The 25,501-nt window shown below is 38.6% G+C and overlaps 1 protein-coding gene across 1 annotated transcript in view; it reads right to left on the bottom strand.

The window, feature by feature from the left end:
* LOC136255605 (uncharacterized) overlaps positions 1-25,501 on the bottom strand; it is a 129,947-nt gene that overhangs the window by 95,398 nt on the left and 9,048 nt on the right. The window contains exons 2-7 of the mRNA XM_066048407.1: positions 20,621-20,893; positions 11,420-11,656; positions 10,487-10,783; positions 8,236-8,487; positions 4,434-4,685; positions 1,710-1,961 (exon numbers count right to left, since the gene is read on the bottom strand). Coding sequence (XP_065904479.1) covers positions 1,710-1,961; positions 4,434-4,685; positions 8,236-8,487; positions 10,487-10,783; positions 11,420-11,656; positions 20,621-20,893 — 1,563 coding nt within the window. The remainder of the gene's footprint in view (positions 1-1,709; positions 1,962-4,433; positions 4,686-8,235; positions 8,488-10,486; positions 10,784-11,419; positions 11,657-20,620; positions 20,894-25,501) is intronic.

Here is a 25,501-nt window from a genome sequence, read left to right as displayed (position 1 = left end):
ACACTGCAAGCTCTTTTATCAAAAAAGTACAGTGTACAATGACATCTTTGGTACATTTTTCTGATTATAGCTAAAATCTATACCTAGGCTTATATCATGATATAAAGATTCTATATCATATCACGATATTAAAAAAAATTATCACAATATTTCGATATATATATCACATATCGCAGATCACTACAAGCCATAATAATTTATAGTTATAACACGCTTACGAGGGATATGACTAAAATATACGCACGATTCACGAGAGCGTGCAGCGTTCGAGTGAGAGTGCGTATATTTAGTCATATTCCGAGTGATCGTGTTATAACTACATCCCAGTAGATGAAAACGATTATAGATAGTAAGTTATAGTGAAACAGCACCTCCTGGAGATGGAAATCAATAGAAATGCTTGATGGATCAGACGTTTTACACTTTTAGTGGTGCCATGCCCACATAGTCGCGATGAGTGAGTTATCCATGAAGGAGACAAGAGTTCATCGAAACTTGTTCCAGTTCCTGAGGTGAATAATTGTTGGTTGATTTAGGCGCTTGTTATTAGAGACTTGTTTACCGTTTAGATAAGGATTTCGCGGAATGTGTGAAGTTACACCATATATGGTAAGCGTACCCACAGAGCGTGGTATATCAGTTATATACCACAGCGCGGCGCTTTTGATCTCAACCACAGGTGTGGTATATATACTGATAATTACTTTATAATTGTGGTCTTGCTAGTTCATGGCTATGGCTATATAAAGTGCTTGCACTAGTGTTTTGTAACAAGGTAAGTTAGGTATGCATAATTACTATTAGAATGTTTTTTTGCAGTGACTGTATTATTAGAGTATCTTGATTTCTCATGCACACCAAATTAAAGTTCAAGAGAATCAAGCTATGCATTTGCATTTTATAATGGTTTGTCAAGTTTGTAAAATGTGCAAACAAAAAAAATCTAAACTCCCAACCCCCCCCCAAAAAAACACGAAGAAATTAAGCTGAACTTTGAGGGCTTGTATTTCAAAATAGTGTTAAGCAATCTTGCTCAAATTTGATATTTGAGTGCTGAAGGTATGGGGAATTTGCAGTATAAATATGATTCCAATTTGAGATGGGATCACAAAGCTACGTATGTGTGAAAATTGCGTTTTCTTTCTTCCTGCAAATAAACTCATGGTGTGGCATGCTGGCTTTCTTAGCCACATATGGTATTGACACATTACTGTGTGTCTTCATGTAATACTGATTCTAACAGTTTGTTAGAGTAGCTACTATAACTCAATATTTACTTCACTGTTATATTGGGGTGACTGTTCTATTAGAGTATCTTAATCCTGAAGTTAATATACTGTACAATTATTGACTTGGGCCTACAAATGTGGGTCCCAAAAAGTGATTCCCATGACTAAATACCACCCCCCCCCCCCAAACCAACCTATCAACGACTCTGAGGAAAGCCATATCTGCTATAATGCCACCTTTAAATAGGAAGAATAATTCCTCTATCTCTTAGTTTAATTTCGTGGGTGCTGACAGACACAAGTACTCACAGACACATAATCAATTTCAGGAAACTAGGTATACCCATAAATGAACTGTGGCCAGTTTATAAACTTTACGCATCGTATAACCTTGCAGATATGAAATACATATTGATTATGATCGTGATTATGATTAAGTACGGGTAAAGACACAGCCTGTACACCAGAATTTCAACTCACCATACACAGTGATGGTAAGCATACTAGTCCCAGCATCATTAGTTACAGTACAAGTGTACTCCCCTCCATCAACTGTAGCTAGATCATTAATAGTAAGGGTGTTGGTGTTAGTAGTTGTGGTAGCTGAGAATGTATTAGTCCTGCTCCAACTGTATTGTAAGTCTGGTCCACCCTCTGATGAACAGTTCAACTCTAACTGATCTCCATTATCATATGTGTTATCACCCATGATGACCACATTGTATGGAGCAACTGTACAGGGTAACACACACACACAGTAGTAAACCAGTCAATAAACAATATAACTAAGCTCATAAGTTCATAACAATTATTTTGAGGTGTAGTTACTCATAAGTTTAACATACAGTGTTATACTGAGCGAATTAGTGTGACCTATAATGTAGTTCATTGGGAAATTGCAGCACACAGAAAAACCATGGCCACCAAGAGAATCTCAAGTTGAATTTTATTGTAAGCTTTCTGCCAAATACATACCACCTAGGAAATTTTTTAACACTATATCCTCTGAAATTGAATCCATGCAAAACAGCCAAGCTGTATAAAAGGGTGCAGCCTTCAAAAAGTCTGGGTGAAAAAAGTTGTGGAATCAAAGGTGGCTGCCTTTTAATGGCTGTAATGATATTGATGATAAATGTATTCTATTATTAACATCAATGCTGCCATTTCATGGCCACCGCCTTCTAACCATAAACTGGCTTTGAGGCTTGTTTTTACACAATTTTCTTCTTGCCTACAGATACAATGACAATTATAAAAAACAAAGTCAAGTGCTCACCAATACAGGAAAAAATCAATCCGATTGATACCAAAGCCATTAGTGGTGTGCGATATAGGATATTTTCTTATCACGATTATTGCACACAACATATCACGATACAATATATATCACGATATACAACTCATCACTCAGCTAGTGTATTTACACTGATGACACTTGTAGCAGTGATGTACTAGAAGTACAATACAACCTGGTGCATGACTAGCATATAACACTGCAAGCTCTTTTATCAAAAAAGTACAGTGTACAATGACATCTTTGGTACATTTTTCTGATTATAGCTAAAATCTATACCTAGGCTTATATCATGATATAAAGATTCTATATCATATCACGATATTAAAAAAAATTATCACAATATTTCGATATATATATCACATATCGCAGATCACTACAAGCCATAATAATTTATAGTTATAACACGCTTACGAGGGATATGACTAAAATATACGCACGATTCACAAGAGCGTGCAGCGTTCGAGTGAGAGTGCGTATATTTAGTCATATCCCGAGTGATCGTGTTATAACTACACCCCAGTAGATGAAAACGATTATAGATAGTAAGTTATAGTGAAACAGCACCTCCTGGAGATGGAAATCAATAGAAATGCTTGATGGATCAGACGTTTTACACTTTTAGTGGTGCCATGCCCACATAGTCGCGATGAGTGAGTTATCCATGAAGGAGACAAGAGTTCATCGAAACTTGTTCCAGTTCCTGAGGTGAATAATTATTGGTTGATTTAGGCGCTTGTTATTAGAGACTTGTTTACCGTTTAGATAAGGATTTCGCGGAATGTGTGAAGTTACACCATATATGGTAAGCGTAGCCACAAAGCGTGGTATATCAGTTATATACCACAGCGCGGCGCTTTTGATCTCAACCACAGGTGTGGTATATATACTGATAATTACTTTATAATTGTGGTCTTGCTAGTTCATGGCTATGGCTATATAAAGTGCTTGCACTAGTGTTTTGTAACAAGGTAAGTTAGGTATGCATAATTACTATTAGAATGTTTTTTTGCAGTGACTGTATTATTAGAGTATCTTGATTTCTCATGCACACCAAATTAAAGTTCAAGAGAATCAAGCTATGCATTTGCATTTTATAATGGTTTGTCAAGTTTGTAAAATGTGCAAACAAAAAAAATCTAAACTCCCAACCCCCCCCCCCCAAAAAAACACGAAGAAATTAAGCTGAACTTTGAGGGCTTGTATTTCAAAATAGTGTTAAGCAATCTTGCTCAAATTTGATATTTGAGTGCTGAAGGTATGGGGAATTTGCAGTATAAATATGATTCCAATTTGAGATGGGATCACAAAGCTACGTATGTGTGAAAATTGCGTTTTCTTTCTTCCTGCAAATAAACTCATGGTGTGGCATGCTGGCTTTCTTGGCCACATATGGTATTGACACATTACTGTGTGTCTTCATGTAATACTGATTCTAACAGTTTGTTAGAGTAGCTACTATAACTCAATATTTACTTCACTGTTATATTGGGGTGACTGTTCTATTAGAGTATCTTAATCCTGAAGTTAATATACTGTACAATTATTGACTTGGGCCTACAAATGTGGGTCCCAAAAAGTGATTCCCATGACTAAATACCACCCCCCCCCCCCCCAAACCAACCTATCAACGACTCTGAGGAAAGCCATATCTGCTATAATGCCACCTTTAAATAGGAAGAATAATTCCTCTATCTCTTAGTTTAATTTCGTGGGTGCTGACAGACACAAGTACTCACAGACACATAATCAATTTCAGGAAACTAGGTATACCCATAAATGAACTGTGGCCAGTTTATAAACTTTACGCATCGTATAACCTTGCAGATATGAAATACATATTGATTATGATCGTGATTATGATTAAGTACGGGTAAAGACACAGCCTGTACACCAGAATTTCAACTCACCATACACAGTGATGGTAAGCATACTAGTCCCAGCATCATTAGTTACAGTACAAGTGTACTCCCCTCCATCAACTGTAGCTAGATCATTAATAGTAAGGGTGTTGGTGTTAGTAGTTGTGGTGGCTGAGAATGTATTAGTCCTGCTCCAACTGTATTGTAAGTCTGGTCCACCCTCTGATGAACAGTTCAACTCTAACTGATCTCCATTATCATATGTGTTATCACCCATGATGACCACATTGTATGGAGCAACTGTACAGGGTAACACACACACAGTAGTAAACCAGTCAATAAACAATATAACTAAGCTCATAAGTTCATAACAATTATTTTGAGGTGTAGTTACTCATAAGTTTAACATACAGTGTTATACTGAGCGAATTAGTGTGACCTATAATGTAGTTCATTGGGAAATTGCAGCACACAGAAAAACCATGGCCACCAAGAGAATATCTCAAGTTGAATTTTATTGTAAGCTTTCTGCCAAATACATACCACCTAGGAAATTTTTTAACACTATATCCTCTGAAATTGAATCCATGCAAAACAGCCAAGCTGTATAAAAGGGTGCAGCCTTCAAAAAGTCTGGGTGAAAAAAGTTGTGAAATCAAAGGTGGCTGCCTTTTAATGGCTGTAATGATATTGATGATAAATGTATTCTATTATTAACATCAATGCTGCCATTTCATGGCCACCGCCTTCTAACCATAAACTGGCTTTGAGGCTTGTTTTTACACAATTTTCTTCTTGCCTACAGATACAATGACAATTATAAAAAACAAAGTCAAGTGCTCACCAATACAGGAAAAAATCAATCCGATTGATACCAAAGCCATTAGTGGTGTGCGATATAGGATATTTTCTTATCACAATTATTGCACACAACATATCACGATACAATATATTATATAGTTATACAATGGCCATGAGTGCTCTGCCTGATATAAACGCATGAGCCTGAGGGCCGTTAGGCCCGAAGGCAAGTGCGTTTATACAGGCAGAGCACGAGTGCACGTTGTATAACTGTTATGTACCACTCACCTAATAGGTGGGGAGAGTCTCACAAGACAGCTGTAACACTTATAAAGGCTAGGTTTCTAACATCGATTGTGGGTAACCAAGCCGGACGTTGCGATGACGTTCCCCCTGCAGTACTGCAGCCACCTGAGATATTGAAAGCTAGTACGCTATGGGTTATATCACTAACCTGCATTCGCTGTTCGACTCTCATCATGTAGTGTTCAGCATGCCAGCGTGCCATATAGACTAAGCACCAGACTAATCGCCATAGTGATTCTCTCGAGCGAAAAAAAGCAGCTAAATAGACGGTTTAAGTAAACAAAACCTAACTAATAAACGATACTAGTCTAATTCTGATTATTCACACTGGCTAAACTCAAATCTGGTGGCATGACAAAACTGGTTACCACAATCGAACGTAAAGGTTAGTATTATTTAGAATATATTTGTTTTAGTATTGAGTCATTGTCGAAGTGGACTACAGTTTAATCTGAGCTAAGATGGCACCAGACTAGTAAGGTGTATAAGTACGTTTATATATATGTAGACTAGAGTTGTGGCCACCCGTGTTGGATTTTTCGATCGCCATTGGCTGCTTGTAAACATTATACGTATTGGTGACGCTATGGCCCACAATCGACCTTTACATGTCAGGCTATAAAAGAATTCGAGTGATCTGTGAAGTGTCTTTCCACCTATTAGGTGAGGTGTCGTAGTGGTCTTCGCCACCGGCACTTGTGCTATGCTGCACAAAACCGCAGCCAGTGCAATATCTGTATATTGCACTGTGGTCGGTGCAATATAACTTATAATGCACTCGTTGTGGTCTACAAAACCACAACCAGTGCGTTATAAGTTATAATGCACTCGCTGCGGTCTGCAGCAGTGCAATATACAAATTGTGGCACTGGCGGTGCCTTTGAACTGCCCACGCAGAGTGGTACATATCACGATATACAACTCATCACTCAGCTAGTGTATTTACACTGATGACACTTGTAGCAGTGATGTACTAGAAGTACAATACAACCTGGTGCATGACTAGCATATAACACTGCAAGCTCTTTTATCAAAAAAGTACAGTGTACAATGGCATCTTTGATACATTTTTCTGATTATAGCTAAAATCTATACCTAGGCTTATATCATGATATAAAGATTCTATATCATATCACGATATTAAAAAAAATTATCACAATATTTCGATATATATATCACATATCGCAGATCACTACAAGCCATAATAATTTATAGTTATAACACGCTTACGAGGGATATGACTAAAATATACGCACGATTCACGAGAGCGTGCAGCGTTCGAGTGAGAGTGCGTATATTTAATCATATCCCGAGTGATCGTGTTATAACTACACCCCAGTAGATGAAAACGATTATAGATAGTAAGTTATAGTGAAACAGCACCTCCTGGAGATGGAAATCAATAGAAATGCTTGATGGATCAGACGTTTTACACTTTTAGTGGTGCCATGCCCACATAGTCGCGATGAGTGAGTTATCCATGAAGGAGACAAGAGTTCATCGAAACTTGTTCCAGTTCCTGAGGTGAATAATTGTTGGTTGATTTAGGCGCTTGTTATTAGAGACTTGTTTACCGTTTAGATAAGGATTTCGCGGAATGTGTGAAGTTACACCATATATGGTAAGCGTACCCACAGAGCGTGGTATATCAGTTATATACCACAGCGCGGCGCTTTTGATCTCAACCACAGGTGTGGTATATATACTGATAATTACTTTATAATTGTGGTCTTGCTAGTTCATGGCTATGGCTATATAAAGTGCTTGCACTAGTGTTTTGTAACAAGGTAAGTTAGGTATGCATAATTACTATTAGAATGCTTTTTTGCAGTGACTGTATTATTAGAGTATCTTGATTTCTCATGCACACCAAATTAAAGTTCAAGAGAATCAAGCTATGCATTTGCATTTTATAATGGTTTGTCACTTTTGTAAAATGTGCAAACAAAAAACATCTAAACTCCCAACCCCCTCCCCCCCCCCCAAAAAAATCACGAAGAAATTAAGCTGAACTTTGAGGGCTTGTATTTCAAAATAGTGTTAAGCAATCTTGCTCAAATTTGATATTTGAGTGCTGAAGGTATGGGGAATTTGCAGTATAAATATGATTCCAATTTGAGATGGGAGCACAAAGCTACGTATGTGTGAAAATCGCGTTTTCTTTCTTCCTGCAAATAAACTCATGGTTTGGCATGCTGGCTTTCTTGGCCACATATGGTATTGACACATTACTGTGTGTCTTCATGTAATACTGATTCTAACAGTTTGTTAGAGTAGCTACTATAACTCAATATTTACTTCACTGTTATATTGGGGTGACTGTTCTATTAGAGCATCTTAATCCTGAAGTTAATATACTGTACAATTATTGACTTGGGCCTACAAATGTGGGTCCCAAAAAGTGATTCCCATGACTAAATACCACCCACCCCCACCCCCCCCCCCCCTCCAACCAACCTGTCAACGACTCTGAGGAAAGCCATATCTGCTATAATGCCACCTTTAAATAGGAAAAATAATTCCTCTATGTCTTAGTTTAATTTCGTGGGTGCTGACAGACACAAGTACTCACAGACACTTAATCAATTTCAGGAAACTAGGTATACCCATAAATGAACTGTGGCCAGTTTATAAACTTTACGCATCGTATAACCTTGCAGATATGAAATGCATATTGATTATGATCGTGATTATGATTAAGTACGGGTAAAAACACAGCCTGTACACCAGAATTTCAACTCACCATACACAGTGATGGTAAGCATACTAGTCCCAGCATCATTAGTTACAGTACAAGTGTACTCCCCTCCATCAACTGTAGCTAGATCATTAATAGTAAGGGTGTTGGTGTTAGTAGTTGTGGTGGCTGAGAATGTATTAGTCCTGCTCCAACTGTATTGTAAGTCTGGTCCACCCTCTGATGAACAGTTCAACTCTAACTGATCTCCATTATCATATGTGTTATCACCCATGATGACCACATTGTATGGAGCAACTGAAGGATGAGACACATACAACAGTGAGTTCCAACAAGGTCTGATACAAAGAAATTTGTAACATGGAGATACATGTCATGCAACTACTTCAAATTGCAGATATAAGGCCTCAGAGAGAAAATAAAATGTTTTAATGAAAGTTGTTAGTAGCATAGCTGATAGTAATTTATACATTATCAATCTATTGTAATACTTGTAAAACCCTGCTTCTATAGTATGGATATCACATGGAACAGTTTGCAATGTGAACTAATTAATGCAGTACCATGCTGCATTAGTGGGCTGGCTTGGGTGGATTCCGGGGTGCTTAACAATAAAAAATGCCTATTAGTTATAATAATTTGGTGGAAAGCAAGTATGCTGTATAGAATACCATAACCAGAAAAAAAATTGCATCAAAATTTTGTAGTTTGCTGCATCAATGAAAATTAAAACCTCAATTTTTACATAAATTCATTAATTGTTGGTGCCACCCACAAGGGAATTTAGTTAGGGAATTCTATCGCACTTCAGCACAATGACCCATCCAATCATGAGGAGCTTCACAGCAGGGGCGTAGCCAGCCAATATTTGATGGTTGGGCATAACATCAACTTAACTACACACACAAGAAACACGCTCTCTTTCATGTGAGACATCATCAAAGAAAAATATGAAAAGTGTATGCACACAAAGCCTACAGCTACCTATGGTATAGTGTAAACAAAATTAATGCTGTTTGCATGCATGCAAAGATTTACTAGCTATATGCTATTCCATTAAACTTGTAGGGCAGGCATTCACCGATGATCGTCGTTGCCAAACATCACGTGACATCAAACTGCTGAACCTACAAGATCCAACAATGCAAACAGTTCATCACATATTTCCTACAATCAACATAGCTTACAGACCAACCACCACAGCAATATGTACTGTTTTTTTCCAAGTAAATGCCACATGGCCCCAAATGAAGGCTGGAGCGCTAATTTATGAACTAGCTATAATGAGTCTTATCACAAATGTCAGCATACCAAGAAAACTTCGTCCCAGGCTTATAGCAGCCAATGTACATTTGCATGAATCTGGTGTAAACCACAACTCGATTAATCAGTACAAATTGTGCACGTGACACTTTATAATGACTTGACCTTTTCTCCATTTCCAGCTCCATTGCATATGCCATTATTGTTATCTAGAAGAGTACATTGTCTCATTTTCTTTCATCAGCAGTAAATTAGGCTATATGGTACTTTCTGTATCAAAAAATACGCTTGACAAGTCCACTGAAACAAAATATTTTGCTGCCAGCACCATCCACACTGAATCCTACTGACGATTATCACTCACTGTCACTGCTGTGACTTAGAGATACAGTACCACGACTATAGTGTACCCATAGATAGTATATTCTCGGTACGGAGAATATACTATCTATGGTGTACCACACTTCGACTCCATTTTAAATTTCGAACACGTCAAGAAGCGTGGCACGTGCATCTACATGAAGTGTAATTATAGGGACTTCCCAAGGGATTTTCCGTGTAATGGATCACATGATACGCCATATCTCGATCCCTTCTTCGAAGTTATGGTTCAACAAATGAGGTACACGTTTATGCTTTACAGTATTAAAGTAAGGTTGTTTTGTGTGCTGCTGTGAATCCTCGCGTGAATCTTAAGCTATTTGTGATGGTTGGGCAAAAGTTTGTGATGGTTGGGCAAAAGTTTGTGATGGTTGGGCAAGAAACTGTGATGGTTGGGTAAATGCCTGCCCATGCCCACCCTTAGCTATGCCCCTGCTTCACAGAGCAGTGAGCTTGCTTAGCTGGGCTAACAAGGTTTTTTTTTACATCGATTAGATCCAGTGCAACTTTTATGCCAATGCCATGTTAGTGTTTCTAACTGGCTTGAACAAACCACCAACCACACAATTAGAGTAGCCAGCTGACAGTCTAACTGTGGGCATGTACATTCTTTTAAAATGGTCTAACAATAGTTATAGATATACACACTAACCTCGCACAACAACTGTAGCATCCTGTGTGTCAGTACCTACTACATTAGTAGCTACACACTGGTATAGTCCTGTATCACTAGTAGTAGCATTAGTGACAGTGATAACACTACTATTAGATCGTAGTTCATCTGTTGGTGTAATTGTGATCACTGATGGGTCTCTGCTGGTATAGGATGTGCCATTCTGTCTCCACTCTATGGTAGGAACTGGATAACCTGTAGCATTACATGTTAGCATGAATGACTGTCCAGCTGCAACATTCTGTGTCTGTGGACTAGACACTATCATTGCAGCCACTACGAAAAGAGAAAACACAACCATCCATAAACAATATAAAATATAATTAATGGTGGGAGCAGAACACCATGCAAGCCCACTTGCATTGGTTGAAGAATGGCATTAGTGCATTGATAGGAGTAATGATGTATACACTTGCAATCAGTCAAGCAACTACTCAGAGCATTAAATCCATTAGCACTCACATACCAATGGTTTGGAATATTAACATTTTCTGCATAACATGTACCAAGCTTCCACCACATCCAGTTGCGTGACATTGAGAGGTCACAACTTGATGTAGGAATATGCCATTAGCTTCAGATTTGACCTTTCATTTCGTAATGTTATGAAAGCACTGAGTGAATTTTTCAAGTCAATAGCATGCTGACAGGTCACATTACAGTTGGTCAGAATCAAAGAATCGCATGTATGTGGAAGCCTGGTTTTGTAAAATTTGGTCATATATGTACATTGTCATAAAATAAGATTTACTCCAGAAGTATTTACACAAAACATGAAATTCCTTGCAACACCTGAACACAGCATTAGTTGTTACTTACAGACATAAGGACAAACTACTTTTTGTATGTTTATAATTATATGTAAACCTAAGTGCAATTGTATTCTAAACCCAATAGAGTAATCATGCTCACCATTGAGAGTAGTCATGGCAGTAGTTTCACCAGCATTATTAGTGATGGTACACTGATAGTCACCACCATCCAATGGATTTGTATTGTCCAGTGTCAGTTCCTGCATAGAAGACACTACTGAATTGTCCCTTAGTCGTAACCACTCATAGGTATTGCCAGGACCACCATCAGCATAACATGTGTAGGTGACCATATTGATGACTACTACTTCAGTAATTGTAGCATTGAATGGAGCAACTATAAGGAATAGAATAAGCTATTCATTTCCTTTTGCATTAAACTACCAGTGTGATTACTAATCAGACAGTTGAAACTACATTTACAGTTGTCATGCACCTGTAATCCAAGTCTTTTAATATTCTTTGCATGAAGCCCTAATATTCTCTGCATAAGGCCCTTTAATATTCTCTGCTTTGCATGAAAGAGATGACAACAAGAGTCTCTTTAGATACAAGCAAATAGCAAGATGAAGTGAGTGAATACACAGAACTATAAAAATGCGTGTCACGTGTGACTGCAATTATTGCAACATAAAATGACAATTTCTGTGATGTGGCACTTGGACTCTGTAGTACACTATTTCATGTCACAGATTTGCTTTCTGCAAAGGTATTTTTGTCATGGTATGATTTTGAGTGGTAACATTTTTGTGAACGTCACTTTGTTTAGTGTTTTCTACAACACATTAATAATAGTGCCATACTCACTGGGCACATGCTACTGTTCTATTAGAGTATTTGATCTTTCAAGTAAGACCTGTGTGTCCATGTCTGTGTCCAAGACTCGGTGTCCAAATTAGTTTCCAATACAGTACCAGTTATTTTCAATGTTATTTATTCCACTAGCTGCAATTATTAGCATATACCTTTCACTGAGGTAAAACTCTACTTGCCACAGTTTACATCACAGTGCTGATGTACATGCAATCAATTTAAGTATCCATATGATTCTTTAAAGTCTAAATGCATTAAATTGCAGTGTACGGTTCAAGCACATATCAGGACACATGATAGTGTGTTGTGCGACCAATTACAGTTAGTACGGACATGCAACAGACAACTGTGTATTTTACAGGAACCAAGAAAATGCGGTTTTCACACATTCATAGCTCAATAGTGCCTGAACGGAAATTAACCAGTTTTGCTGCGGAAACGTCCTTGGGGTAGGGCACCTCCTATTCCAAAGTTGAGTTGAATCTGCCCAGCCATAGCTGGATATGCGCCTTCAAAGTTTGTCTTATTTTCTTTGTATTTTCCTTTTAATCTTCTTACGTGAATAATCTTTCGTACACTTTAGAAAATTGAAATAATTCATGCGTGCTTTAGTCGATTTGCTTCAAATTTGGAGGGCAGTAAGACCATAATGTAGCACATTTACAGCACAATTTTTGTATAGATCAAACTAAGAACAACGGAATTATTCGTGATTTTGAAAATTTCAAAAGCGATTGATTGTCACACCTACATGGTAATCCACTTGATGGAATAACTTGAAAATCGGTCTGTACATGAAGTTACTATTGTAGTGCAAACCTTTTGAAAATACTGAGAGTATCAGCTAAGGAGATATAAAGCAAAACCTAACATGTGAAAAAAGCACAATCGAGATACTCTTATAGAACAGTCACTGAGAAGTAAAAAAAATGTGTACGAGTTATCATTCTAGTGTACTAAACCAGAAATTTTATTTATAAGGTAGAAGTTAAGTGAGGTGAGCAACTGACAGCAGTGGCAGAATACTGACAGCAGTGGCAGAATGGTAAAGGGCTTGGGTGTATAGGTGTGGAGTAGGGTTGGGCGATATTGAAAATTTCCTCCCACGGTTATTGTGGAGCTTATTATCACGATTACTGCAAATATCACGGTATTTAAATGAACTATAGCAAGTACACTCAAAACTGTTTACACAGTATATTTGCATGGGTGAACTTTGTTTACCAGCTACCACAACTACAAGGAGTTTGGAAAAACCAGCCTAACATGGAGTGCATATAGCATGGAGTGCACATAAATTTTGAAGGAGACATAGCTAGTTTCTATGTATATAGCTAGCAGATAATTTACTAAGACTTACTAATGTGAAGCCAGAACTTTTATCCCACTATCACAGTAGTGCTCTATCTGGTACACGTGCTTTGCCTCGCGTGTATTCTAATAATTAGTGAGTCGTTTCGTGTAGTAGTGCATGGGTTAGGCTTGTTTGCTAGTACAAGGAGGCTGAAATACTGATTGACAAGTACAATATGGCGTTGTTAACACGTGTAAGTGTGTAGTTGCAGCTGTATTCCTGCCATGATATCGCAATAACCGTTTATACCGGTATGGCGGTTTTTCAAAAACAAGGCGGTATCGATTATTGCCAGCTGTAATATCACCTTGTTACCGTCATACCGGTATATCGCCCAACCCTAGTGTGGAGTTCACTGGTTCGAAACCTGGAAAAATTGTTTGACATTTAGATCCAATCCAAAACAGTCAAGCTGTAAAAAAGAGTGCGGCCCCCAAAAAAGCCATGGTGAAAAAATATGTGAAGTCCAAGGTTGCAGCCAAGAAATGGCTGTGATGGTATGTTAATGGTAAGAATTTTAATAATGACAATTCAGGTGAAATTGGCACCTTTTTCTACCATGGTTTTTGAGGGCCACTCTTTTTTTAACAGCTTGGCTGTTTTGGATTAGATATCACTTCTTTTTGTATTTGTATATTCCAGAGCCAACCAAAGGGGTTGTTTTAACCTATCTTTTTTTCTTTACTACAGGAAGAAGAAAAAGATTTGAAGTAGATTTCAATACTTAACTGTTTTCGATTTTATCAGTAATTATACAAATTTATTATATTAATTTTATTACATACCAATTCTTCCCTACAGGGTAACTTGTTTGTATCTACAGGGTGATTTGCTTTTAGCTGAACTTTCTACAGGGTGGTTCTTTGTAGCTGAACTCTTTACAAGGCGATTTGTTTCTAGCTGATCTCTCTACAGGGTTACTTTGTCTGGTTGATCCTCTCCTACAGGGTGGTTTGTTTTTGCAGCTGAACTCTCTACAGGTTACTGGTTTCTGGCTGATCTCTCTACAGAGTAACTTGTTTGTAGCTGAACTCTGGTTTCTTTGTAGCTGAACTCTCTACAGGGTGACTTATTTCTAGCTGAACTTTCTACAGGGCGACTTGAAATGTAGTTGATGGGTTACTTGTTTTTAGCTGATCTCTCTTCAGGCTGGCTGCTCTATTAGAGTGACTGCTCTATTAGAGTATCTTGATCTCGCATTTGCTACACGAAGTTGGATTTCGTGTTATAATTGTGTGGCTTTAAATCTGATTCTTCTCAACTTTTGAAGAACCTTTCTAAGGTGATTAATCCATCTATACACCGATTTTCAATCATTCCACTAAGGTGGCATGGCAAGTATTCGTTATTTTTATTAGCTAATCTTGATCATGTAATTGTTACACATTGTTGGTATTTTCGTTGTATCTTTGTGTGGTCTTTAACTCGTTTCTTTCAACCCACAAAAGGTTTGAGGGGTTCAATAGTTAACCTATCCACTTACCGATTTTCAGCTTCTTCTAATAAGTGGTTTACCCTGTAGGCGTGACAGTATATTGGCACTATTTTTCATGAATAACTGCTAATAACTCCTTGACTGCTTATCGTATTCCAGCCAAACGTGGTACCAAGATGCACCTTTATACCCCCTTTCTGTATGTCAAATTTCAAAGCAATCAGATATCGCATTCATGTTTTATGAAAGTTTTTGTAAGTGTGCAAAAAGACGAAGAAAAAAATGAAGAAACTAAGCCAATTTTGAAGTCTCATATTTTGGGAATGCTTGCAGCACTTTTGCTGAAAGTTGGTTTGTGGGGTACTGATGTTGGCGGGCGTGTCCATAGCAAAAATCATAGTGGTTCGTAAAGGCAGCACAGAGTTATGAACGCGTGAAAATGGCGTTTTCTTTCTTCCTGTCAATATACTCATGGTGTTGAATGCCGGCTTCTTGGGCCGCACGACACACTACCATGTGTCTTGATCTACCAGTGGAAATTCTAGAACATTTTATATGCGTTGTATTGAAGTGCTCAGAAAAAATGTGTGCTCTATTAGAGTACTACAAAAACTATGAATATAGCCTATATCAAATGTGTTGCGCGGCCAATGTGGGCAGGCGACACGCTGGAAGCAGAAAATGCCGTTTTCAAGTATCCGTAGCTCCATAGTGCTTGAACAGTATAATTAACTATTTCTGCTGAGGAAGCTTCCTCAGGGTTGGGCATCTCCCATTCCTAATTTGAGTTGAATCAACCCAGCTATCATTGGGATATACACGCGTTCAAAAATCATCTTATTTTAGCTGTTCTTCATAGTCTTCAATGATTCCTGTAGTAAAGGGAAAAAAGTTAAGAGGAAGTAACAAGGCCAACCATAGGCTGGCTTTGGAACTTGCAAATACAATAGACATCCACACAAAAACAGCCAAGCTGTGAAAAAAGGTGCAGCCTTTAAAATGTCTGGGTGAAAAAGTTATGAAATCAAAGGTGGCAGCCAACAAATGGTTGCAATGATGTTAATGTTAATAAATTTTAATTATGTTACATCATTGCAGCCATTTGTTGGCCATCATCTTTGATTTCACAACTACTTTCACCCAGGCTTTTTAAGGCAGTACTTATTTCACAGCTTGGTTGTTTCTGTGTGGATTAAAAGTCACAGCAACTATGTTAACTGTTGGTTTGTTTAAAGTCTCCAGTTCCTGTTAGAGTAATCCAAAGGCTGCAGCACAAGTTGCTGTCAGACCTTCAGTGCTGGCCACTGTAAAGTGCTAATAATAATATATTAAAAATTATAAATTTAAAAATGAAGTAGGGATCCAAGCTATAAAAAGTAGTGAAACAAGAGATGAACAACGGTAGCTATTACAGCATAGCTTGGTAGGAAATCCCTACTTTGGCATTGAACACAAAATGTGACTGGATTTGCGAAAAGGTACCTTTTTCACACATAAAATTTGACCCATTTTTTCAACTTTCAAACTTTGTAACTTTCGTATCACTGCAAGCACGTATCTGTAATGTTTCATGAGTGTGCCTACATTCTGTGGCTACATTTTGATACAAAAAGAAAGTCAATCAGTGCAAGGAGTCAACAGGTATGACATTTTGTTTGCTGGTATGTCAAATGTGTAGAAAGGGTACCTTTTCGCAAATCCGGTCACAAATAATTGTTATACCATGCCAAAGTAGGGATTTCCCACTGAGCTATGCTGTAATAGCTACCATCGTTCATCTCTTGTTTCACTACTTTTTATTGCTTGGATCCCTACTTCATTTTTAAATTTATAATTTTTAATATACTAGTTGATTTAGTTTTTTGTTAATATACCTATCAATGTATTGTTCCAATACCCCTTTCAGGCATATATGGGGTTATAGTGGGGATTTGACACAGCCGAATGTCAAATGCCCCATAGTAGAGCAAACCTATCGTGTAAAATCCCCCTGTTGGCTCCATTTGCAATGTGGCGATTTGACATAGCATAGAAAGTTACAACAAAAAATACTTGGGCGCTTAACGAACTGCTGTCAAATGCCCCATAGTGGGGCAACAGTTCGTGTCAATCCACCCGGTAAAGCCCCATCTTTGCCCGAGGGGGGACGGGGGGTGGTGGTGATAGGGTAATGCATTGATAGGTGCATAAAGCATACAGCTAGTTATATATGTGTGAATGTTCAATTAGGGTGACTGCTTGAGTTTAATAGGGTGACTGCTCGAGTCGGCCTACCAACTTGAAGGTGTGTGGTCACTATTCTGTTATAAATGTGACTGGATCTACGAAAACCGTTCTTATCGCCCAAGACAGGAAGTTTGATTTTTTCACACAAACGCAAAGCTTAATGAATGCACTATCAAGTTTCACTGCCACAGTCGACCAGAGTAAAGTGGTCTGCTTTTGCTGGCTGCTTTTCTAGAGCACAGTGGCGAGCCGTACGAGTGGTCTGGGGTCTTGATGGAGCCCTGGCCGACCAGGAGATGGCTGTGTGTGGCTGTACAGCTCTGTGGTGTTGGACAATGACCTGTGCTATAAACTTCCTTTCATTTTAGCCAGTTCTGAGCCCTGAATGGCCTATAACTTGGCCTAATTCATCCTAGCACGTCTCTTTTTCAATTTTTGAACACCATCTTGCCCGCCTTCCAGGGCCCCCGCCTCCGACCCATTCTGGAGCTCGCCTGATACAGACAACCTTGGTTTAAAAACTATCTAAAATGGCGGGAAACTTAGCTGTTGACTACTTCTTCAGTGGATGATTAGGAAGGTAAGAAATTGCTGTGAAACGTGTGAAAATTTGGTATGCGTAGCTACCACCATTGGCCAGCTACAACAAACAGAATATTTAAAACCGACGTTTCTCGATACTTTTAAATGGGCGATAAGACCGGTTTTCCCAGAGACAGTCACAAATACAGTTAGCATAAAAGGGGTGTGATCGATAGATCAATAATGCATAGAATAAGAATGGGCAAGATCTTGTGACCTATCTTGAAAATGCAGGTATCTAGTAGTGGTACCTCCATACAGTAGCGTAGCCTAAGCGTCTTACATAATTTAATGGCATCTATTATGCTTATGGAAGTGTTGATATGGAAAATTAATGCCTCGATATGGTTTCGTTGGATGAAGAAGACAAGCAGCCTGATTGAAGATAAAAGACAAGGTGCAAAGGGCACACACTCGTTGGAACCCCAAAAGGCACATTGAACAGGTGAGTTTGTTATTGTGGCGTAAAATGGTAGCCATGCACTGCCATGTAGGCAGTCAGTTAAAATTAGAGTTTTGGCAATTTAAAAAAAAATTCTATATCTGGCCACCTGTAAGTGGTTTGTTATAATTAATACCGTACTGTATATTAGGGATCATGGAGATTTGGGTTTTCTTAGCCAAAACATTCACCCAAAAACCAGCTTCACAACTCCATCCTGGCACTTTGACAGTATTGGTTAGGTATAGCCAATCCCAAAAGTGCCTTCAGTACGATCCTAAAGGCTTCCAATAAATAGTTACAAAATTTAAAAAAATATATTCAATGGGATTTTCTACTGACCAACTGCCTGCCAGCCTGCCAGCCTGCCAGCCTGCCAGCCTGCCAGCCTGCCTGCCTGCCTGCCTGCCTGCCTGCCTGCCTGCCTGCCTGCCTGCCTGCCTGCCTGCCTGCCTGCCTGCCTGCCTGCCTGCCTGCCTGCCTGCCTGCCTGCCTGCCTGCCTGCCTGCCTGCCTGCCTGCCTGCCTGCCTGCCTGCCTGCCTGCCTGCCTGCCTGCCTGCCTGCCTGCCTGCCTGCCTGCCTGCCTGCCTGCCTGCCTGCCTGCCTGCCTGCCTGCCTGCCTGCCTGCCTGCCTGCCTGCCTGCCTGCCTGCCTGCCTGCCTGCCTGCCTGCCTGCCTGCCTGCCTGCCTGCCTGCCTGCCTGCCTGCCTGCCTGCCTGCCTGCCTGCCTGCCTGCCTGCCTGCCTGCCTGATGGCTTCAGGTAAGCGTAACTCGATAACGACTAAGGCTATGGGCTTGATTTTTTTCACTGTTCGGCGTCGCTTCGTCTCGAGACGTGCCTTTTGACATAACGTAGTATGTACAATGCACGCATCATGGACTTACCTTTGTCCTCCTTTGTGTCCCATTTCTTTTTGCTGACAGCCTAAGGTGTCGATTCGCGGTAGCGCAATGCATGGCTTCCCTACAGTACGTTGGTAAATGGGAATCATTCGTAATTTCCCTGGTGAATGGATTGATTGCAAAGACGATTCTAACACTGTTCTTCATTTGTAACACTGTGTAACAGGCTGAACATAGCTGAAAGCGAAGCGTAATGGCGCTGCACTTTCAACCTTCTACTATTTTTCGTTTGTAGTGCTATGTAATGGACTGAACATAGCTGAAAGTGAAGCATAATGGCCACTGCACTTTCGAAGCAGTATTTAATAGGTGGGGCGCACGTTCAAACGAAACATTAATTCTGGCACCATCCTTTCTTTTGATGCAGTATGTGTGGGTTTACCAGTCATAATAATGTTACAAAAAAAGGAAACAAACAAGTTTAAGGAAAAATTAGGAATTTTAAGTTCGATTAGGAATAGAAAAAAAAAGTAAGGAAACAAGGGAGGTCACCTACACCTGAAGATATACTAGTGAACATTTAATCACTAATTAAGTTTTGGTCTTGGGGTATAGACTGAATTAGGGATTAAATGTTAACAAGTATATCTGTAGGTGTAGGCGACTTCCCTTGTTTCCTTACTTTTTTTTTCTATGATCCCTAATCGAATCAGAATTTTTCCTTAAATTTGTATTATATGGACTAGTACTATTCCGTAAAGGTGATTTTTGTCTCACAAGATGTCTCTAGGATGGTGGAATTTTACGTGGCGCGTGAAATTTTCAGAGGGATCCCTACTTAAACAGTACTACTGTACCGTTTGATAACAATACAATCCTCAATAATGAGGCTGTTTTCCTTTATGGTCAGGGTTTTCAACAATAGGGCCACTTGATGAATGGAGTCACTTAATTTCAGTACCTGTGTGGTCCTATTTTATAGTAAATGATTCAGGCAAAACAGATTACAGTAGAACCTCGTTTATCTGGACCCCAAACATCCGGACACTCGGTTAACCGAATGGGTCTGAAGTACTGCACGTGACTAATAATTGAAGGCAGTTATTGGCTTGCCAGCTGGAGGGCAGCCATTCAAAGACATTGGCATGTAATTAGATGGATTGATGATGGTTTGGTGGTAATCATTGGTTAATTTGTTGATAGTTTGGTGGTGACCACAGACCAAACCCTAGCAGACCGTGGGGTAACCTACTTGTATTGAAGTGCTAAGTGCTCTTATTGCAGTGTTGACCATTAGTAGCATTGAGTACCATCATTTAACAGGTATATAGTGAATAAGTGACTGCATTTATACATGCACTAATGGATGATTCAAAGTTACGGATTATCCAAAGTTATGAACAGGGCTTGGCCCCAGCGGGTTCGGATAAACAAAGTCCCACTGTAACAGTAAATGCAGTCACTTCGTCATCCAGTTGTGTAAATCTAAACTTAAATTATATAGTATTGTGCACTGTATAAGCCAGTTGAAAAAAGCTTTATTTAAGGAAATCTACATTAAGGTTGGAATGTAAACACAGTTAAATAATTATATACACACTTACTAAATAAAGTTGCTTCAGTGGAGGTCTCATTAATGGCCATGCCATCAGTCACCTCACAACTATAATTACCCCCATCATTAACTGTGACATTAGTTATCATCAGAGTGGTGGTGTTGACAGTTGATGTGACTGATATGTGTCCAGGATCAGTCATCACTTCATTTCCATTGAACAGCCATCTAAAAGTTACTGAAGTATTGGATGAAGCTCCACAGGTAAATGTAGCGTTGTCACCAATATTAACAGTCTGATCCATTGGAGGTGTATCAATTACTGTAGTACACATAATAAAAGTTTCACTTAAGATGCTATATCAATAAAGAGAAATCAGCTACTGGTATGTAAACTTGGCTGAATACAACATGTCATTGACTAGTTGCTATACTTCATTATGTCTTTAGTTTGACAACAAATAAGCAAACATAACTGCATTACATAGTGCATGCTATTAAAATGGAGGAAGTCAGTCAGCAAAATATAATATTGCTGGGTAGCTCCAGCACTGTTCAAATGTGATGTCACACTTATCCGCACTATTTTCTCTGGTCATGAGTATACTTGCTTTATTGACGAGCAACATAATATTCATGACTCAAAACTCAGATCGAGTAGATTAACTCTAGTCATTGATAGCATGAATGTTAATGACTAAAAGACACAATGACATCTACAAAAGCACAATGTAATGTAGGTTGTTGTTATTGCAATGTGTACCCTTTTCTTTGGCTGCCTAATTGTATGGCAAAATCTCATTGCAGTAACATTCTTGCTGTATGAAAGATTAGCTATATGCTTTCTACAATCAGCACAAGTGATACATTACATTTCACCAGATACTCAATGAAGTTAAATCCTACCACAATTAAATCAGACTATCTGGAAATGACTGGCATTGTCATATGAATAACATACGACAGTGTTGTATAGGTAAAAATTTCTACACATGCGCTTGAATTTAATGGGACACTGGTTAGATCTTGAATATTTTAATAGTTCAAAATTCAATGAATTAAACTGCCACAGTTCCACTGGTATTTAGTGTGATTAATGCAATAGTGAAACTGTTATTTTAGTTAGTGTGGATAGAAGTATAGCTATGCACTGACAAAAAATGGAACACTTACAAACAATCTTGAAGCACACACTGCACTCAGTTTTGCATCGGCTATTTTATAATGCTATATATAAGCACTAAATGCAACACCTGAAATTTACAGCCCTCAATAGTTCAATTCCTATGAACGCTCTATTAAGGCACACAGTAGTGTGTCGTGTGGCCAAGAAGCCGGCACTTCATACCATGAGTATAGACAGGAAGAAACAAAAGTTGATTTTCACATATATACACAATCCCCTATCCAATTGTTTGTCACAGAAGTGCCCACCAGGTATGGGAGTCTTCATACCAAATTTGAAGAAAATCGCCCCAGCTATTTCCAGCAGCCAAAATTTCATTTTAATTTCTTTATTTTTTCCTTCATTTTGCACACTTTGCAAAATCTGCCATAAAACACAAACGTTTAATCCAATCAGACTAAGATTTGGCACACTTACAGGGCTCATTAACGTGAATCGCAGTAACACGTTTGGTGGGAATCCAATAAATATTCACAGAGTTATGACCGATTATTTGCATAAAATAAGATTAAATTTCTGTCACGCCAAAAGAGTAAACCCCTTGGAGAAATGAGTTGAAAATTGTTATATAGATGGAGTAACCATCGTAGCAGTGCCATTTTGTGGTTTGAAATGAATCAAGAAAAAGACCATAGAGATATGACACAAAACCCAACCTGTGTCACAATTACACGATCAAGTTTCATGAATAAAAAACACCGCTAGCTTTCACGCCTACCAGGCAAACCGCTTAGAAGAATGAGCTGAAAACCAGTATGTAGATGGAACTATCATCATAGAAAATCCTTGTAGTAGTAGAATCAGACTAAAAGCCACTGAGTTACAATGCTCTACATGTAGCAAGTGCACAATTGAGATAATCTAATAGTACAGTCACCCTATTAGAGCATTCAGTCTGTACACAGTTCAATTTACTTACATAATTTAAATAGCTAGTTCCATTGTGTTCTATTACTTCAACAATGAATTCATTTGATGCTGTTTCTGTTGTTTTTGCAAAATAACAAGAAAAAAGCACAGGAAAAGAAATGATATCCATAGCTACCAGCAAAATAGATAAACTGTATGGATGCTGCCTGGAAAGTTCAGTTACAAACAAGTCACACTGTCAAGAGTTCAACTGCATATAAGTAATCCAGTAGAGAGTTCAGCTACAAAAAAAAACCCTCTAGAGAGTTCAGCTACAAACAAGCCATCCAGTACAGAACAAGTCACCTGGTAGAGAATTTAGCTAGAAACAAGAAACAAGTAGAAAGCTCAGCTCACCCAGTAGAGAGTTCAGCTACAAACAAGTCACCCAGTAGAGAGTTCAGCTACAAACAAATCACCCCGTAGAGAGTTCATCTACAAATAAGTAACCCAGTAGAAAGTTCAGCTACAAACAAGTCTCCTTACAGAGAGTTCAGCTACAAACAAATCACCCTATGAAAAGTTCAGTTGCAAGCAAATTGCCTTCTAGAGAATTCATCTACAACCAGTAGGGAGTTCAGCTACAAACGTCACCCTGTAGAGAAGATCTGCTAGAAACAAGTCACCTGTAGAGTTCAGTTACAGACTAATCACCCTGTGTGTAGAGAGTTCAGCTGGTAGAGAATTCAGCTACCACAAGTCAGCCAGTAGAAAATTCAGCTAAAAACAAGTCACTTGCAGAGAGCTCAGCTACAAACAAGCCATCCTGTAGTGAGATCAGAAGTCACCTGTAGAATTCAGCTACAAACAGGTCACCCTGTAGAGTTCAGCTACAAGCAAATCACACAGTAACTTTAAGAGTTCAGTTACAAACAAATCACCCTCTAGAGAGTTCATCTACAAACAAGTAACCCAGTAGAGAATTCAGCTACAAACAGGTCACTCAGTAGAGAGTCCAGCTACAAACAAATCACCCTGTGGAGAGTTCAGTTACAAAAAAAATCCCCCTGTAGAGAGTTCAGCTACTTTTGTAACTAACTTACGTAATAAATTAATAGTAACTGTAGTAATATATTTAGTTACATAATGAGGAATAAAAGTCTAAAATTGGAAACATTACATAGTTACATGGGGTTTTTGGTTCATGTTTGAAAACAGATAAATATACTCTAATAGAGCAGTCAACCACTCTAAACACTTTTGTTAAAGTTGCTACTTAATTTTACTGCAACAGTTACATAATGAAAATAGTCTGCAATAGTTTTAAGCTTTAAAAAAAGACTTCTTTGCAAGCAAGATTTATTTTACCAACTTGAAAGTGCCTACTGAGAGAAATCCTTTAGTCACAAGTATGTAATTCATCGTAGCAGGGATCATGGAGGTTTGCACTTCCTCACAAAATTATTATTGACCAGAAAACAGCTGTCACTATACCTTCATGGTGCCTAGTCATTTCATTATTGCTGAATCCACTCCGCCTGCATATTTCATGGGACAAGAAAGATTATTAATAGTCGGAGTAGTCCTCTTAGATATTTTAAAATAATTCTATTAGAGCATACACTAGTTCAGGCACTGGCAGGAGATATCATTGGACACTTCACCTTATTCTACAAGAGGCTACATAGCAGTCTGTCAGCAACATCATGGAAATATCCAAGAGTTGACAAAATTTAAGAGTAAGCCACCAATGTTATACCACCATCAGTCGGACGGGATTTTCTTTAATTCCACAAAGAAGATTCCTGCTCTTGCTATGTCTTTGAGGTCTAGACACCTACATGCAAAATTTCAGACCTGTAGCTTTCTGGCTGCAGGAGCTGCAAAAGTGACCTGTCTGAATGTTCTCAGTTATCGGATAAAAAAAGTGTTATCGGTCAAGTGGCACTGCTCGTAATGCTTGAAAAAATCTTTCTGTGCTTGATATGAAAGAGCAACTCTTATGCTCTCCAAATATATGCAGATATTTGGCTTAGTCCTTATTGGCTGTGAATTACAAAGCTCCAAAGTCACGTGCAATCTTAAATTCAGCCACACATGAAGCTCATGCACATCAAATAACCACCTATATCGAATGCAAAGCTATTTTAATAAACATTGAGAGCATTAGCTACCATTCAATGTTAAATATATACATCCATGATGACCGCACCTTGATTTTTGTCCAAATAGCTACATTGCATTTATGCTTTACTGACAGTAGCAGCCTGGCTACTGCACCTGGCACACATATACACAACTTAAATGGGGTTTGACTATCCTCTCTCTTAAAAATGTTAACAGTTTTCTCCAAAATGTCCACAACATTAGCCAGATTGATAATAGAGCAGTCAATTACTCTAATATAACAATCAGCCAATATCACAGCATTTAAGCATTGCAATCAATAATTAACAGTCTTATTGAAGTAATATACCTGGGAATGGTCCTTAGACTTTCTGACTGTTCCAATTGTATAATACAGTAGGTGACTGCTCTGTTAGACTGTTTCGATCTAGCTGATGTCCTGGACATTTTGGAGAACATTTTTTAAAAGAGAGGATAATTAAAACTTGTGTATATGTGTGCCAGGTGAAATGACTAGGCTGCTTCTGTCAGAGAAGCGTACATGCGATGTACTGTAGCTATTTAGACAAAATCAACATGCATGTATATATTACTATTGAATGATAGATGATGCTCTCAATGTTCATAAAAACAGCTTGCATTTGATATAGGTGACTATTTGATGTGCAAGAGCTTCATGTGTGGCCGAATTTAAGATTGCACGACAGAGGTGACTTTGGAGCTTTGTAATTCACAGCCAATAAGGACTAAGCCAAATATCTGCATATA

This window comes from Dysidea avara, chromosome 5 (assembly GCF_963678975.1).
Source record: "Dysidea avara chromosome 5, odDysAvar1.4, whole genome shotgun sequence".
Classification (NCBI taxonomy): domain Eukaryota; kingdom Metazoa; phylum Porifera; class Demospongiae; order Dictyoceratida; family Dysideidae; genus Dysidea; species Dysidea avara.
The sequence above is the reverse complement of the archived record's forward strand: the minus strand, read 5'-3'. Positions and strand labels throughout refer to the sequence as shown.